The 18,410-nt window shown below is 45.3% G+C and overlaps 1 protein-coding gene and 1 long non-coding RNA gene across 2 annotated transcripts; one reads left to right on the top strand and one right to left on the bottom strand.

Moving 5' to 3' along the window:
* Positions 1-9,320: 9,320 nt before the first annotated feature.
* LOC142301088 (uncharacterized) lies at positions 9,321-14,166 on the bottom strand. Its single transcript, XR_012752691.1, has 3 exons — positions 14,078-14,166; positions 10,573-10,696; positions 9,321-9,725 (listed from the first exon to the last, which is right to left on the bottom strand). It is a non-coding gene; the product is annotated as an uncharacterized LOC142301088 (long non-coding RNA).
* A 415-nt stretch (positions 14,167-14,581) lies between these two features.
* LOC142301087 (E3 ubiquitin/ISG15 ligase TRIM25-like) lies at positions 14,582-16,559 on the top strand. Its single transcript, XM_075342108.1, has one exon. The coding sequence runs from the start codon at positions 14,582-14,584 to the stop codon at positions 16,178-16,180; it is 1,599 nt and encodes a 532-aa protein (XP_075198223.1). The 3' UTR covers positions 16,181-16,559.
* Positions 16,560-18,410: the final 1,851 nt, after the last annotated feature.

Here is an 18,410-nt window from a genome sequence, read left to right on the forward strand (position 1 = left end):
TGTGGCAGCTCCACGCAGCAAGTGAAATGAGCCGTGCTGTCACCGGAGACTTCACTCAGGTAGTGCCAGTGCGTGCGGGGATGATGATGGGTGCGGTAGTGCCGGTGTGTGTGCGGCGATGATGATGGGGGTGGTAGTGCTTGCGTGTGTGCGGTAGTGCCAGTTGTGCGGTGATGATGGGGGCTCTCTGTCTCTCGGCTTAATGCAACGCGTTATTTCACAGGAATCCGTTGCCTTTATATCACACTATTTACAACGCATCCGTCACACAACGCATTGTGACGGATGCCGTTCAACGCAAGTGTGAAAGTACCTTCTGCTGTCAGCGGGCATGGAGCCGAGCTGAACGGCAGAGCAAGCATCCAGCGTGCATACATTCTGCCCCGATTTTAGAGGTGTGTCCGCAGCCCCGCGGCTCACAGCTGATGTCCCGGCTCCTCCCCTCAGTGCAGTGAATAAATTAAATTCTCATCGGTTCTGGATTATCAGGGGCGGCGGGATTCAAACCCATGAACTGTGAAGCTCAGTGCTCCATAGGCAGCAGCTCTACCACTGAGCTACTGCCCGTATTGAAAAACAATGGAAGATTTGGGATGGAGGGAGGGATGGATGGATGATAGATTATATAGATGGATGGAGGATAGACTAGATAGGTGGATGGATAGAGGATAGATTAGATAGAAGGATAGAAGATAGAGGATAGAAGGATAGAGGATGAAGGATAGAGGATAGATTAGATAGAACGATAGGGGATATATTAGATAGAAAGATAGATTAGATAGAAGGATAGATTAGACAGAAGGATAGAAGAAAGAGGATAGAGGATAGATTAGATAGAAGGATAGAGGATGAAGGATAGAGGATAGACTAGATAGAAAAATAGGAGATAGAGGATAGATTAGATAGAAGGATAGATTAGACAGAAGGATAGAAGATAGAGGATAGATTAGATAGAAAGATAGAAGATAGAGGATGAAGGATAGAGGATAGATTAGATAGAAGGATAGAAGAAAGAGGAAAGATGATAGATTAGATAGAAGGATAGAGGATGAAGGATAGAGGATAGATTAGATATGGGATAGATTAGATAGAAGGATAGAAGATAGAGGATAGATTAGATAGAAGGATAGAGGATGAAGGATAGATTAGATAGAAGGATAGAAGAAAGAGGATAGATGATAGATTAGATAGAAGGATAGAGGATGAAGGATAGAGGATAGATTATATAGAAGATAGAGGATAGATTAGATAGAAGGATAGATTAGATAGAAGGATAGAGGATGAAGGATAGAGGATAGATTACATAGAAGGATACAGGATAGATTAGATAGAAGAATAGAGGATAGAGGATAGATAGAGGATAGATGGATAGAGGATAGATAGATAGAGGATAGATTAGATAGAATAATAGGAGATAGAGGATAGATTAGATAGGATAGAAGATAGAGGATAGATGATAGATTAGATAGAAGGATATAGGATAGAGAATAGATTAGATAGAAGGATAGAGGATAGATTAGATAGGATAGAGGATAGATTAGATAGAAGGATAGAGGATAGATAGATAGAGGATAGATAGAGGATAGATGGATAGCGGATAGATAGAGGATAGAGGATAGATAGAGACTAGATAGATAGAGGATGAAGGACAGAGGATAGATTAGATATGATAGAAGATAGAGGATGAAGGATAGAGGCTAGATTAGATAGAAGGATAAGAGATAGAGGATAGATTAGATAGAAGGATAGAGGATGAAGGATAGAGGATAGATTACATAGAAGTATACAGGATAGATTAGATAGAAGAATAGAGGATTGAGGATAGATAGAGGATAGATGGATAGAGGATAGATAGAGGATAGAGGATAGATAAATAGATAGAGGATAGATTAGATAGAAGGATAGGAGATAGAGGATAGATTAGATAGGATAGAAGATAGAGGATAGATGATAGATTAGATAGAAGAATATAGGATAGAGGATAGATTAGATAGAAGGATAAGATAGAAGGATAGAGGATAGATTAGATAGGATAGAGGATAAATTAGATAGAAGGATAGAGGATAGATAGATAAAGGATAGATAGATAGAGGATAGATGGATAGTGGATAGATAGAGGATAGAGAATAGATATAGGCTACATAAATAGAGGATGAAGGACAGAGGATAGATTAGATATGATAGAAGATAGAGGATGAAGGATAGAGGCTAGATGAGATAGAAGGATAGAAGATAGAGGATAGATGATAGATTAGATAGAAGGATAGAGGATAGATAGATAGAGGATAGATAGATAGAGGATAGATGGATAGTGGATAGATAGAGGATAGAGAATAGATATAGGCTACATAGATAGAGGATGAAGGACAGAGGATAGATTAGATATGATAGAAGATAGAGGATGAAGGATAGAGGCTAGATTAGATAGAAGGATAAGAGATAGAGGATAGATTAGATAGAAGGATAGAGGATATATAGAGGATAGATAGATAGAGGATAGATAGATAGATAGACGATAGATGGATAGAGGATAGATAGAGGATAAAGGATAGATAGATAGAGGATAGATAGATAGAGGATAGATGGATAGATACTTCATCTCTTCGTAGGTGAAGGAAAGAGTCAGATTCATTTGTTCCCATAAAACTATCATAAAGAAATGAGGAAAAAAAATACAAATACATTTTTTTTTCACCACTTTGGATTCAACCCAGCAACTTTCAAACACGTGCCCAGCAGCCTCCTGGCTTTCTAGCTTTTCTAGCTGATGAGCCACTAGGAATTGATGATGTAAGTGAGAGGATTTTATATGAATAAATCTACAATGCAGCCTCTGATTACACAGGACACAGATCTCCATTGTACAGAGCAGCGTCTCTGTGTCCTGTTTTCTAGAGGGAGAGGAAAAGAGATGTTTTTTTCTTCTAATGAAATTACTAAAAATAATAATAAAATAGAATAATGGAATTTTATTACACTTTTTTTTATAAAATAATAAACATCACAAATCAGCAAATATCATGGACATATTTGGTGTCCCTGTAATCGTAATGACCCGAACAAGACAGCGATGAGATTATTTATGGGGATCAGTAAATAGCGGGAAAAAAATGGCACAATTTATTATTTTTCTTTATTAAAACCCATAGAAAATGTAATAAAAATGTATCACTGAGGCCGTGTTCACACGAAGCGTAAATGCTGCGTTTTTTCTGCAGGTGACCGCACCACGAGCGCACTAACAATCTTCTCTGATTATTGTGTGTTTGCGGTATTTTTTATGCATTGTCCTCTTATTTGATACATGTTTGGTGCAGATGTGAATCCTGAAGCTTATAAAGAAAAAAACACCAAATCCGCACAATTCAGCGGCGTCTTCAGACCGAGGACGGAGATTTCATGACGTCTCATCCACTTTGCTTGGACATTTAGTCCGTGTTCACATGTAGTGTAAATGCTGCATTTTTTTTCTGCTGTTTTTTTGCATAATTTTTTCCGCTGTGTTTAATTGTCCAAGTAAAGTGGATTCCATGAGAAGACGCTGCTGATCTCTGCGGTTTTGATGCTTTTTTTTCTCTATATGTTTCTATGTGGAGCTTAAAAAAATGCAGGAAAAATCTTCTCTCTACAATAAAAACACTTAAAAACGCAGATTCACATCTGAACCAAAAACGCATTAAATAATGGAGAAAAGGCAGAAAAAATGCAGCAAGAATGGAAAAATCAGAGAAGATTGTTATTGTGTAGTTTGGTGCAGACAGCGGCAGACACAAAAAGAAACAGAATTTATGCAACGTGTGAACATGGCCTTATAGGCGCAAATAAGCCACATGTCATATAGTGACACATATAAATATAAGAAAATTCTGGCTGCTATCACGATTAATGAACAGTCCGGGGCATCTGCTGAATGACCCTTACTGACAAATGGGTGTGGCTAGGGGCATAGTCAAAAATTGCAGCAGCGCGCTCAGCGCGCCCCATACTTTGTCCCTCTTTCCTTTCTTCAAACGTTGGGAGGTATGCCAGAACTGGATCGATCGAACTGAATCTGGATCGATCCGTGCACCTCCTGATTTGTCCTGTGGCGTCTACGCTGGTAAGCTGAACCTTTTTTTGTGTTTTCTATGTGTTTGTATGTGTTTGTGTTTGCCTGCCATTGTTTTCAAAGGGGTTCGAAGGCGTTCGTGGAACGTTCAACGAACACACCCGCCGTTCGACGAACCGAACTCGAACACTAGGGGGATCGCTCATCTCTAGTTATGAGTACCCAAGCATCCAAGCATGGCAGTGCCCGCTCATCACTACTGAGACCCCAACACATGACAGTGCCCGCTCATCAATGCTGAAAACCCGAACATGGCAGTACTCACTCATTACTATATACATATACATATAATTGTGATAAACATAAGAAGAGCAGAAAAATGCAGGAAGGGGCATTTATATATATGTGGCACCCCTGCGGCTTCAGGCGCCACAGGGTACTCCACCTTCTTTAAGGTGTAGTACTTATCCCGGGTCTAAGAAATGTCGGTACCAGTTCCACCAACATACACATACATAAACAGTGGGTTGCCCTCCCAAATGGGGAATGGGCCAGGGTCGGGTCACAGAAGGGGGTCACCACAGCGGTTGGGTTTATAGGACCCACCGCACTTAGGGGCTCCAAATCCACTGAAACCGGGACTCAGGGTCAGGGAGAAGTAACCACAAAGGGGAGTAGGAGCACACAGGGAAGGAAAGCAGGTTGACCTAGTGAGAGTAGTGAACTAGCGGCTGGGGGCAACGGCTTCCCGGACTCAAGACACCACTTAAGGACAGTCAGCTAGACACGTCGAGCAGAGTAGACGTGCCATGCGGCAGCTCTGTGGACCAGGCGTTTTTTGCTGGGGGTGAAGCAGGAGAATGCTTCCACAGGACCGGTGCTCTTGGGGTACAGAATCCTAGGGCAGGCATACGTCAGGTTGTCTACCAACTGTCTAGAAAGTCACCAGACACTTCCCATTATTCCTGGAGCCAAATAGCACATAGAATCCGGGATTGAGCTCTTCGGCTGGCCTCACGGCTGAACCGCGCTATCACCATACAGGACAGGACACTTTTCTGACACCAGGATCCCCAAGTGCTTTATGTCATAGGGATCTGATACTTAGCGCATCAAAAGAGGAAGGGCCCATATGCTGGCACACCGGTTCTGACCTTTCATGGATCTGGGATCGGCTGGAGCCCATCGTGTTGGAGACCAGTACTCTGGGGTAGCGCCTGAACTACCAGTGAGTAAAAGACCTGGAACCGCAGCCTCTGCTTCTGCCTCTCATTTGCCGGCGTCATTGCCCAGCGCCGCGCCGCCAACAGGAACTACCACCACCCCCATACCTTCCTCCATGATAGTCCTCAGGGAAACTCTGCTCCGCCTGTGGGGAGCGACACCATCACGGCTGCGAACTTCACCATCAGCCCCAGAGAACAGAACCTTTGAATGGCCGTATACCACAGGTGGTGTCACGATCATAAAAGACTTTCCTCACCGTTAACCCCATCCTCCATCACCTCCATCCTTCCTACCACCCTCCACCTTCTCCTTCATATATGCCTAGGGGTCACGACACCGGGTGAGGCCATCCCGTGAGACGCAGAGGATCTGCACCACTGGCCCGGCGACAGGTTAACTCCCTCGACCCCAGGGTGCTGCATATACATAGATACATATGTAGCGCCCCTGAAGCCATCAGGGTGCTACAAGGTTCTGCATCCACACAAGTATGCAGGGCCTACCTCCGCAGGCCCCGGAATAACAGTGCTGGTAATACCAAAAACCCAGGTAATCCCAATTTTTCCCCAAACAATCCCCCATACAATGGTGAAAGGCTAGGGTCGGACCAATGGATGTCCGTCTAGAGGTGGAGCCACTCCAGTCCACTAGTTGACTAGGGGGAAGGGGTGGACTGTGGATAGTGACAGCGAGAGACAGTGTGAGTAGTGTGACAGAGAGTGAAGGTGGATAGGAACAAGCTGTCGTAGGTTAACGGTAACCTGGTACCCAGGAGAGTAGTTGCCAGTGGAGCCGGTGGAGAGCTTCCAGATCTACGCACTGACGGGGTACAGGACCCTAGGACAGGAAAGAGCTCCACGCAGACCTGTTAACACCTGCACAGCAAGGGGACCATCAAGGACCTCGCTGACCCCTAAAAACCCAAAGACTCAGTAGCAAAAGAAGAACCAGGGAAAGAACCAGAGACTCCAACCCCACAGGGTTCACGCTACCGTGAGGCGACAGAAGTGGACAAATCACTGGACAGGTGACCCCCAGTTGCTTTACGCCACGGGGACCCATCTTACCAGGAACAGGTGCAGGGGAAGAAGGTATCAGAGTACTGAACTGGCACTGGGACAAAGGAGACCTGGAGGTGAAACCAGCAGTCCTCGGGTAACCAGCTACCACCAACCAGCAGTGAGTAAAAACCAGTTGCACTAAACCTCTGTGTGGACTACATTCTTCCTACGGCCGTTATATCACCCATCCTCTGGGGCCCGGCCCTGCTTGCGGAGGGCCTACCATCCAGGCTGCAATTAACACAAGCCCCAGTAGTGACATTTTGCAGCGGTGGCTCCACATATATATAGCCGCAATACCGCAAGTGGCGTCACGTATGAACATTAACCTAAATTCCCTGTAAATATATCCCCTTTTCAAAAAGCACCCAGGTCACGGAACCGGTCAATGGCCACCAAAGTGACATTCCCTAATTGCATACCTCCCAACCGTCCCGGATTCTGCGGGACTGCCACGATTTTTCAGGTCTGTCCCGCACTCCCGCGGCTCACAGCTGATTTCTCAACTCCTCCCCTCAGTGGAGTGAAAAAATTATCATCGGCTCTGGATTTTCAGGGCGGCCGGGACTCGAACCCGTTGAACTGTGAGCTCATTGTTTCAAAGGCAGCAGCTTTACCACTGAGCTACTGCCTCTATTGAAACCCATAGGAAGATTTTGTTATCTTCACCTCTATACTGCAGGTGAGACACCAGAAGTAGGTTATTCAGCTGCAAAGATGGATGGAGGGATGGATGAATGGAGGGATGAATGGAGGGATACAGGGATGGATGGATGGATGATAGAGGGATGAATGGAGGGATAGAGGGAGGGATGAATGGATGATAGAGGGATAGAGGGAGGGAGGGATGGACGGATGGATGATAGAAGGATGAATGGAGGGATGAATGGAGGGATAGAGGGTGGGATGGATGGATGAATGATAGAGGGATGAATGGAGGGATGAATGGAGGAATAGAGGGAGGGATAGAGGGATGACTGGAGGGAGGAATGGAGGGAGGGATGGAGGGAGGGATGGATGGATGATAGTGGGATGGATGGAGGGATAGAGGGAGGGGTAGAGGGAGGGATGGATGGATGATAGAGGGATGAATGGAGGGATGAATGGATGATAGAGGGATGAATGGAGGGATGAATGGATGATAGAGGGATGAATGGAGGGATAGAGGGATGGATGGATGATAGAGGGATGAATGGAGGGAGGAATGGAGGGAGGGATGGAGGGAGGGATGGAGGGAGGGATGGATGGATGATAGTGGGATGGATGGATGATAGTGGGATGGATGGATGATAGAGGGATGTATGATAGAGGGATATATAGATACACGACAGATAATAGATAGATAGAGATAGAATCATAGATAGAGAGATAGAATCATAGATAGAATCATAGATAGATGGATAGATAGAATCATAGAGGGATAGAGATAGATAGATAGATAGATAGATAGAGATAGATAAATACTGTATCTCAATGTAGGTGAAGGAAAGAGTCAGATTCATTTGTTCCCATAAAACTACTATAAAGAAATGAGGAAAAAAATACAAATACATTTTTTTTTTTATCTTCACCACCTTGGATTCAAACCAGCAACGTTCAAAACTTGTGTCCAGCAGCCTCCTGGCTTTCCTAGCTGCTCTAGCTGTGGAGCCACTAAGATTGATGATGTCAGGGGGAGGATTTTACATAAATGAACCTACAATGCAGCCTCTTACACAGCAGATTACACAGGACACAGCTCCATTGTACACAGAAGTGTCTCTATCTCCTGTATTCTGGAGAGAGAGGAAAAGAGGATTTTTTTTTCTTCTAATAAAGTTACTATAAATAATAAAATAATTAGAATAATGTAATTTTATTACACTTTTTTATAAAATAATAAACATCCCAAATCAGCAAATAACATGGACATATTTGGTGTCCCTGTAATCGTAATGACCTGAACAACACAGCGATCAGGTTATTGATGGGGATCGGTAAATGGCGGGAAAAAAATGGCGCAATTTATTATTTTTCTTTATTAAAACCCATAAAAAAATGTAATAAAAATGGATCACTGAGGCCGTATTCACACATAGTGTAAATGCTGCATTTTTTCTGCAGGTGTCCGCGCCACGAGTGCAATAACAATGTTCTCTGATTATTGCGTGTTTGCGGTATTTTTTATGCATTATTATTGTTATTTGATACATGTTTGTTGCTGATGTGAATCCTGAAGCTTATAAAGAAAGAAACACCAAATCCGCACAGTTCAGCAGTGACTTTAGACGCACCAGGGGCGGAGATTGCATGACATCTCATCCACTTTGCTTGGACAATTAGTCCATATTCCCATGTAGTGTAAATGCTGCATTTTTTTCCTGCTGTTTTGTTGCACATTTATTCTGCTGTGTTTAATTGTCCAAGTAAAGTGGATGTGATTCCATGAAAAGACGCCACTGAATTCTGCAGTTTTCGGGGGGGGGGGTTTCTCTGGAGGTTTCTATGTGGAGCTTGAAAAAAATGCAGGAAAAAGCTTCTCTGTACAATAAAAACACTTAAAAACGCAGATTCACATCTGAACCAAAAACACATTAAATAATGGAGAAAGGGCAGAAAAAAATGCAGCAAAAATGGAAAAAACAGAGAAGATAGTTATTGTGTAGTTTGGTGCAGACAGAAACAAAAAGAAACAGAATTTATGCAACGTGTGAACACGGCTTTATAGGCACAAATAAGCAACATGTCATATAGTGACACATAGAAATATAAAAAAATTCTGACTGCTATGAATATGAATGAACAGTCCGGGACATCTGCTGAATGACCCTTACTGCCAAATGGGTGTGGCTAGGGGCGTAGTCAAAATTTGCCGCAGCGCGCTAGACTGCTGAGACCCACACCCCGCAAACAAGACCCTCCCATGTCCGATTAACCACTCCGAGACCAAATTAACCAAAATACAAACTTTATTAGGAGAGCTTTACCAAAATTAAACAACTCTCATCTTTTATTGTGGATGGAGGTCGGTCACAGCACAATTAACCATTATTAATCAATACTTTCAAACGAAACTTTGTGCCAGGCCAGACTTCCGGCGCACTTTAGCTTTCGTAACCGAACTGTTTGGCTCAAAACCGCCACGGAGGAGCAGAGGACCTAGACTGTGCTCCGACCCCCACCCATAAAGAACAAAGCCTGCTCAATACCATCTTGCAGCGGGAACCGAGGTCATTTCACCCGGCATGAATGACGAGGACCACTGGAGTTAAGGCAGACCTGGCAATCTCCACATCTTCAGGTATAACTTGAGCCCATATGAGACCCCTGATGCCTCTCCAATTCACCTCGAAGCCACGAAAGCCAAATATAGGAGTGGCCCAGTAACCAAATTACAGACTTAGCTGCGCCTAAAAGGAAAAAACTGTTAGTGAAACGTATACAATAAGGCAAACCTGTTTAAGTAATTGATTAAAGAAGCAATAATACCGGACTAATACATTTCGCAAAACATGCAGAACACCACCGGCCTATGCATTGGGCAATCCCGCCCAAGCGGCCTCAGTCGCCGCCCCTATCCAAAGGAGTGAGTACCAAACTCGCTGACGGGCAGACCCAGAAACGTTAAACATTTACGAAAAACTTATAAGAATTGGAATCTCGTCAGAGGGGAACCGTCTTCATGGACTAGAATGAAGAGTTACCATGGCGCAAAGTGATGTAGTTACGGATCAGTCTAACAGGGCACACTGGGCCAGGAATAGAAACAAAAATAACCAGCAGCCATTCCTGGTTTGATCAGTCTTAGATTGCCGAATTCTTATCCTTAAACCCCCATTACCCGATGTGATGTCGTCGTGCCGAAGGCCCCCGTGGGTGCCTCCGGCAGGAGAAATCAACTCACCAATGCGCAATGCGCCAAAAAAGGCTATAGCAAAAGCGGCAGAGAAAAGAGCAGACTCGAAAGGAGGAGGACAAACGGCGGAGATGTGTCCGATGATACTAGGAAGAAGGCTAAAAGAAACCGGCCTTCTGCGCTCCCTTCTAGGCTGTCCCCTGCCCCACGCCTTAACTGCTTGTTGGACTATAAAAAATTTAGCAATGGCCAACCAACCTCGTAGTTTGAAATGGAAAGCAAGCCCCGACAGATAGTTCAGGTGATACAGGTACTGGCAGATAACATCCAATCTGGCAGAATCAAATGTAGAAACCGTGTAATTTGCTGCGAAAAAGTTAACCATTCCGCCCATGCCTTACCGTAAGCCAGCCGGGGCCCCTGAAGACGTCACCAACGGCATCAGCTGCATTCCAACAGATCCCATATGCTGTGTGGGCACGATATTCCCTCTGTTTGGGCGCAAGGACAGAGCTGTCGGAACTTCTGAAATTGAAAACGGGAAAGTGAGTCGGCGATAGTGTTGCACCTGCCAGGCACATGGCGAGCCCGGAACCAAATATTGAGCTCAAAACTTGAAGCACAAAAATTTAAGTAATTTTGTAACTGGCAAAGAGGATGAAGTCAGGTGATTTATCGCGTACACCACCCTCATGTTGTCAGTCCAGAATCAAATCCGTTTATTTCTGAAGGGCGGGCACGAAATGGCGACCGCTGTCACAATGGGGAATAAATCGAGGAGAGTTAGATTGGACACGAGACCATTGGCATGCCAAGATTGGGGCCAATGCTCAGCACACCATTGAACACCGGAAATAACACCAAAACCCAACGATCCAGATGCGTCGGAAGAGTGATAGCTCTTCATTGGAGACAAAGTTATCCTAGAAACAAGTTTGCCTATTGTACCTGGATACAAAATCGTTCCAAATGAACAAATCAGCCCATAGGCGGGATGTAATCCTGGTACGGAGATGGGGAAGCCAAACGCCTTTTGTAGCCAGTGATAACCTCCGGGAAAAACTCGACCCATTGGCATGACGAGACAGGCAATACTAGAAGGGCCAAGAAAGATTGCATCTGATGGAGGGTCACTCTACGGACCGAACAAAAACCCCATGATCAGTGAGCGCAGCTTCAATACCTTGTCATCTGGGAGACGAAAAAACAATCGCATTTGAATCTATCTCAATACCAAGAAAAGAAAGGACCGGCAAAGGACCGACTGTTTCTTCCTTTGACAACGGGACACCGAATCTTGACATCAAGCTGCAAAACGTATGTAATAGAAAGTGGCAGTGAGTGGAATCTTGGGGGCCTACAAAAAGAAGTCATCAAGATAATGAGTAACGGATTGAGAACCGGATTCAACTTGTACAACCCATTCCAAAAAAGAACTAAATAGCGCAAAATAGGAACAAGAGATTGAGCATCCCATAGGAAGGCACGTATCGTAGTCATAACAACCGTCTGCAAAACATCCCAACAACTGGTAGCAATCAGGGTGGATCGGGAAGAGGCGAAAAGCCGACACAATATCTGACTTGGCCATCAGCGCCCCCCCGCTTGCCGAACTAAACCCATAGCTTTGTCAAAAGAGACCTACGTGACTGACGTGTCCAATTCAAGTATACCATTGTTGACGGATGAACCTCTCAGGTGAGACAGGTGATGAATTAGACAGAATTTTCCTGTTTCCTTCTTAGGAATGACCCCAAACGGAGACACCCGAAAGTTGTAAAAAGGTATCACCTTAAAGGGTCCCTTAAACCTGCCTTTATCTAACTCGCTGTTTAGTTTATCAAGCAAAACCTCATGGAGTTCCGTTGCCGACTTTAGATTCCGGACAAAAACGGGTTGTCTGTTAAGGTTAAAAAGGGGGTAAAGAATCCAAAAGTAAAGCCGAAGTGCAGCTGAGCTGCCGCCTCTTTATTGAGGTACCGATCGAGCCACGGCCCCGTCTCTGATACGCTCACTGGTGTCTCGATTTTCAGGTGAATTTGACGACTTTGTTGGCAATTTTGCCGAAGGGCGGGAGCATTTTTCTGCTGCATAGGGGCCTCCGCAGGTAGAGCATTCAAGCTTATATCTGCAGAGACCAAAGAATCGGCAGTGCCGCTGGGTCTACGCACGGCCACTGAACTGGAACCGGCCGAGCTGCCAGGGGCCGCGACATGAAAGGGGACTTTAGGAGTCATCATGAAGCGCAACCAGGAGTCCGTAGCTTTAACAAGTCAACATATATAAAAAGCTCAGGACAACGGTCAGGATATTTCTGACCCATGCACACCCTAATACGAAAAAATGCTTGCAGTTAATTATTAATAGTTTTTGCAACCCTGGGGTGTTTTTTTTTTTTTAAAAAGGCCGTTCAGCAGAACCCTCTCCTTGTCTACAGTAAATTGATCAGTGGAAACAAGCGACCAAATGTCTATATAATCATTTGCCCAAATTTTTTTTTTTTTTTTACAGTCTCTGGGTGAAGGTGAGAGTCTAAGGGGGGAGGGATACCGCAAAAGAATGTATCCTTATGTATATCAGCCCTAGGAGGGGACTCGTATCTCTTTTCAGGTTGATTTCAGAGTAATAAAGGGTTAACCATATTTTTTTTTTTTTTTTACTCGGGGTATTTAAATGGGCTAACAGAGCTTCTAATGACATAGCTGTAGTATCGGCACCTCCCCAAGCACCAGAATAATTGTACTCACCGACCGCTGGAGCATCCGTAGGATTCACCGATATATGTTGAGCCGCTACCGATCCGGCGGCATGTGGTTGAACCACATAGGGTTTGGCATCTCTCTGCATGATCTGCGTCGAGAGTGCCTGCTGGATGTCCTGGAGTCATCGGATGAATCAGCCGTGGTTGATGGCGAACGCCATCCTGATGACCGAGACCGACGGCTTCTGCGAGAGGATGTGGACCGTCGCTCAGAATAGGCAGAGCGGCGATCGCGATCCCTACTGGATCACCTGCGTCTATATAGGCTACGGGAATGTGAGGAGTCAGAGGAGTCGGAGGCAGCGGAGCGGTGTCCGCGCCCAGGCGTCGCCTACCATGGGCCGTGCTTCCAGCACCCGCTGCATCGTGGACAGGGAGGACCCGGGGTAGGTTCTGCAGCTCCGGGGGAAAGGCCGACACTGTATGTGATGCGTGAGGCAAGGCTATCCCCTCTGGTGCCGCTGGGGGCAATGCCAGCACCTGCGGAGCAACAGGATGCAAAGCCATCCCAACAGTAGCTGCAGGAGCAGCAAGCGGCAAAGCCATCACCGCAGCTGCTGCAGGAGCCAGAGCAATCACTGTTGCCACCGCAGGGGGCAAAGTCATTCCCCCACTCATGTCTATGTGTTGAAGAGACAACTGGGGAGATAACATTGTAGTTGAGGGAGCAGCTGCCCCCACCCTACCTGCTTCTCCATTAGTGCATTGTGGCAGGGGAGGTAAGAGTAGATAATTGCATACTACTAGCAAACTCCTCTGCTGAGGAGGATCTGCAGCTATTATTTCCTCCCATGGCCGTGTGTGGGGGCGCTATTACAGGTGGAGTGTTGGGCTGAAGCAGCAAGGATGGGGTTAAGCCTTGCCTCCAGAGCGCAGGGATTTGATTTATTAATTACAGCGGCACCGCTTTGCCTGTAGGACAGGAGAGGCTTGCGGCCGCCGCGCGTGTTACTGTGGTCGGGCGTGTGGGCGTTACTGAGCGTGGGAACATGCATGGCGCGCACGTGATTCGCGGGCACGTGGGGCGCGCGCCCGCCCCGCGCGCAGTGTGTGACTCAGACGCTCCGGCGGGCGGCTTAGACGAGCAGGCCGCCTGCCGGCCGGAGTTTGCGTCTGAGCCTCAGGAGGAGGGGAACGCTTCTCACCTATAATAGCAGCAAGCCACGCGTCACCCTCCCTCCTGATCCTGTCCCTGACAGCCTGGTCCAGCATGTCAGCCATCTCTCACTGGGAACGACAGGAGAGACCGGAACCAGGAAGAGGGTGAATATTTATAGGGGAAAGAGTGGGATCATGGGAACATTCCCATTGGATAACACCCCTGGAAGGGGAGGAGGGAGAATCGGACATGAGAGGGAACTTAACCCCTTACTACCAGGGCACAGCAGTCAGGGTGCTTTCAGTAAAACACTGACATGCCCTATAATGTCATGGTTCTATAAAGATATTAGGTAGAAGCAGCAGCAGGAAGAATCCATCATAATATAAGAAACTATACGACTATAATGAAATAACAGTCACTAATCATATTTAGAGGACTGAATAGTTGTAACAATTATGCAGCACCCTGTGTCCACATACTTAAGCTCCACCTTTGCTTTCTGAGTATCAGACACTTTCAGTTTCATTTCTTCCTTCCTCCCTCAGCCATGGCGTCTGCTATTCTGAATGACGAGCTGCTCTGCTCCATCTGTTTATCTATTTTTAAGGACCCTGTAATGCTGAGATGTGGACACAACTTCTGCCGGGTCTGTATTGATCGTGTGCTGGATACACAGGACGAGTCTGGAGTTTATTCCTGTCCTGAATGCAGAGAAGAGTTTCAGGAGCGGCCGGCGCTGATGAGGAACATAAATCTTCATAATGTCGCAGAACGTTTCCTGATTACTCAGCAAGAACAAGAGATCACCGGGATCTACTGCACTTACTGTGTGGACTCTCCTGTACCTGCTGTTAGATCCTGTCTACACTGTGAGGCTTCTCTGTGCGAGAAACACCTGAGGGTTCACAGCAAATCACCAGAACACGTCTTATCTGATCCCAGCACTTCTCTGGAGAAAAGGAAATGTTCTGTCCATAAGGAGCCTTTAAAGTATTATTGTACTCAGGATTCTGTCTGTATCTGTGTGTCCTGCAGTTTGGTCGGGGAACATAATGGACATAAAATGGAGTCACTGGATGAGGCCTCAGAGAAGAAGAAGAAACTGAGAAATGTTCTCCAGAAACTGATCACAAAGAGAGAGGAGACTGAGGAACGAGTCCAAAGATTGGAGGAGCAGAGGAGAAAAGCTCAAGAGAAAGCAGCTGGAGAAGCCGAGAGAGTCACTGCCCTGTGTACAGACATCAGGAGACGGGTGGACGACCTGGAGAAGAAGGTCCTGAGTGAGATCTCCAGGCAGGAGAAGGAAGAGTCACTGTCGCTGTCTGCTCTGATCCATCAGCTGGAAATAAAGAAGGACGAGCTGTCCAGGAAGATGAGGCACATTGAGGAGCTGTGTAACATGACTGATCCACTGACCGTCTTACAGGAACCAGACACCGGGGACTTGTGTGATCCTGAGGAGGAGGGAGGTGATGAGGACACAGGGGGACATGATAAACAGCTCCATGATGGAGATGACCTGGACGTGGCTGTGATCTCACACACATTACACACATTATGTGAGGTAATAACAGGTATAAGGAGCGGGATCTATGTGGAGGGTCCTGCAGACATATTACTGGATGTAAACACAGCTGCTAATAGTCTCCTTATATCAGACGACCTGAAAACTGTGACCAGCACACGAGAGAACCAGAATCGTCCAGAAACAGCAGAGAGATTCCAGTATAATCAGGTGATGAGCAGGAGGGGATTTACCTCAGGACGACATTACTGGGATGTGGAGATCAGTAGATCAGGGGGGTGGAGGGTGGGGATGAGTTACCCCAGTATAGACAGGAGGGGGCCGCAGTCACTGATTGGAGATAATAACAAGTCCTGGAGTTTGGAGAGATATAATAATCAGTATTCAGTGAGACATGACAATAAAGAGATCCAGTTACCTGACAAGATCTCCAGTGATAGAGTCAGGATCTGTCTGGATTATGGGGTCGGGCAGTTGTCCTTTTATGAGCTGTGTGACCCCATCAGACACTTACACACCTTCACTGCCGCCTTCTCCGAGCCCCTTCATGCTCTATTATGTGTATTGGATGGTTCTATAAAGATATTAGGGAGAAGCAGCAGCAGGAAGAATCCATCATAATATAAGAAACTGGTGATGAAGAATATAATAGTGAAATGATCATGTGACTTTTGCTGATAATCTGATGCTAATATTATATCCTCCTGATCATATATCTATACGCTGCTTATAATTCCCTCAGTTACTAGAAGACATTTTTATACCTTTGTTCTCTTCTTCTATAATGGAATCTCTGATAAGATTTTCTTCACTTTTTCTCCATAAATGAGGCGACTAGTAAAGGTCAGATCGGCTTTTCTTGATATAATCCTTGGAAATTGATGACTTCTTATCTGTAATATTGTAATAAATTGCTCAACAATGTGTAAGGAAACTTCTTAGTGGCCGATAACAAGAAATGTGCCATTTGCCAATCTAATAGATGGATAATAAAGAACAGGTCACTTATATCTGACTCTCTGTGTTCATCTGATGACAGAATTGTCTAATCTCCTCAATTAACTCCTTCATTACCGATGATCTACTGGTATGTCGTTGGCCAAGTAGAAGTAATTATCGCCGGCTGCTGTGGTGAGTCAGTGGTAATCCCTGCACATGTCTGCTGATTTGAACAGCAGACATATGGGGCCATGGGCGGATTAAGGCTGTGTCCACGGTAGAATGTTGCTGCGGATTTTTCTGCATGAAAATTCGCAATTTTCGCGGCAAATCCGCACCTTTTTTTTGCCGCGGATTTACAGCGGAATTGCCGCGGATTTTGATGCGGATTTTTTATTTTTTTTTCCCCATTCTATAGCCAAAATCCGGATCAAAATCCACAACAATAATTGACATGCTGCAGATTTTTCCGGATCAAAATTTCACAGATTTGAATAAGTAACTGGTGTTTTTGAGCGGTTAAATGGTTTTGGGCCACTGATTTCACACCACATTTACATACCTAGTGATGCCACACATCAAATTCAGATCACTCCAGCCTGGCCCAAACAGGTTCTGGGCATCAGAACTGGCATCAAAGTGGGCAAAACCCCAGTTTACACAGATTTGAATAAATAACTGGTGTTTTTGAGGGGTTAAATAGCTTTGGGCCACTGATCTCACACCACATTTACATACCTAGTGATGCCACACATCAAATTCAGATCACTCCAGCCTGGCCCAAACAGGTTCTGGGCATCAGAACTGGCATCAAAGTGGGAAAAACCCCAGTTTTCACAGATTTGAATAAGTAACTGGTGTTTTTGAGGGGTTAAATGGCTTTGGGCCACTGATCTCACACCACATTTACATACCTGGTGATGCCACACATAAAATACAAAAAAATGAGGTAATCTCATGCTTTATAGCAGGTTCCTACATGCCCATACACAGGAGGTTTTTAACCCAGAGAGAGGCTTCAGAATAGCGTTAGGGACCCAGATACGAGATATGCCGTGAAGGGGCAACTGGGCAGATATACAAATGGCCATTTATATATGCTAAATATCTCATTTTTCTTCGATTTTCCTTAGCAGTAATGCAGGTCCATGTTCACACATTCATGGTTTCCATACTTTAGCATTATCAGAGTGCAAACTGTGTTTTTTTGTATTTTATGTCATGTTCAGTTATGCGCCTGTTCACACGTCAGGTTGATGAGGCTGAGTGCAGGCAGTCTTTTTTGACAGAATAGAGTGACATGGTATGAGGAGCAATTGGGCAGAATGGGGAGTGAGGTGGAAAAGTATATGGACACACAGGAGGTAGTGCGGAGACAGTAAGGGATGAGAAAAATGTGAGGGGCACAGAATAAAGACTGGGTAGTGGAGGGGGGTGGTATGGAGAGGGGCAGAATGGGAGGACAGTGTGAGGTTATAGCAAGGAGGGGGAGTGTGATGAAGGCACAGTATAAAGACTGGGCAGTATAAAAGGGACACAGTGTAAAGGACACTGTAAACAGTAGGCTCAGTTTGGAAAAAGGGAATATGTAGGCCATGTACGAAAAGAGGGACAGTGTGGGTCATATTTTGTGCAGAGAATACTGTGAGGGGCCATTATTTATTCTGGGGCACAGCGTAAGGCAGATATTTTTAAGTAGAAGTATTATAATCATTCTGCTACTTTTAGGGGCATCGTGTCGGGATGTGCCGCAGAAGACCGGAGAAGATGGAAATCTGCAGAGACGAGATGTGAATGTGAAAAGTCATCATGGCGTCAGGACAAGATGAAGAATAGAAAGAAATAACTAAAGACAACGTCATATATATATCTATAAGGTACCTGAATGTAAATGTTTATTTGTGATACTGAC

Source organism: Anomaloglossus baeobatrachus, chromosome 4 (assembly GCF_048569485.1).
Source record: "Anomaloglossus baeobatrachus isolate aAnoBae1 chromosome 4, aAnoBae1.hap1, whole genome shotgun sequence".
Classification (NCBI taxonomy): Eukaryota; Metazoa; Chordata; class Amphibia; order Anura; family Aromobatidae; genus Anomaloglossus; species Anomaloglossus baeobatrachus.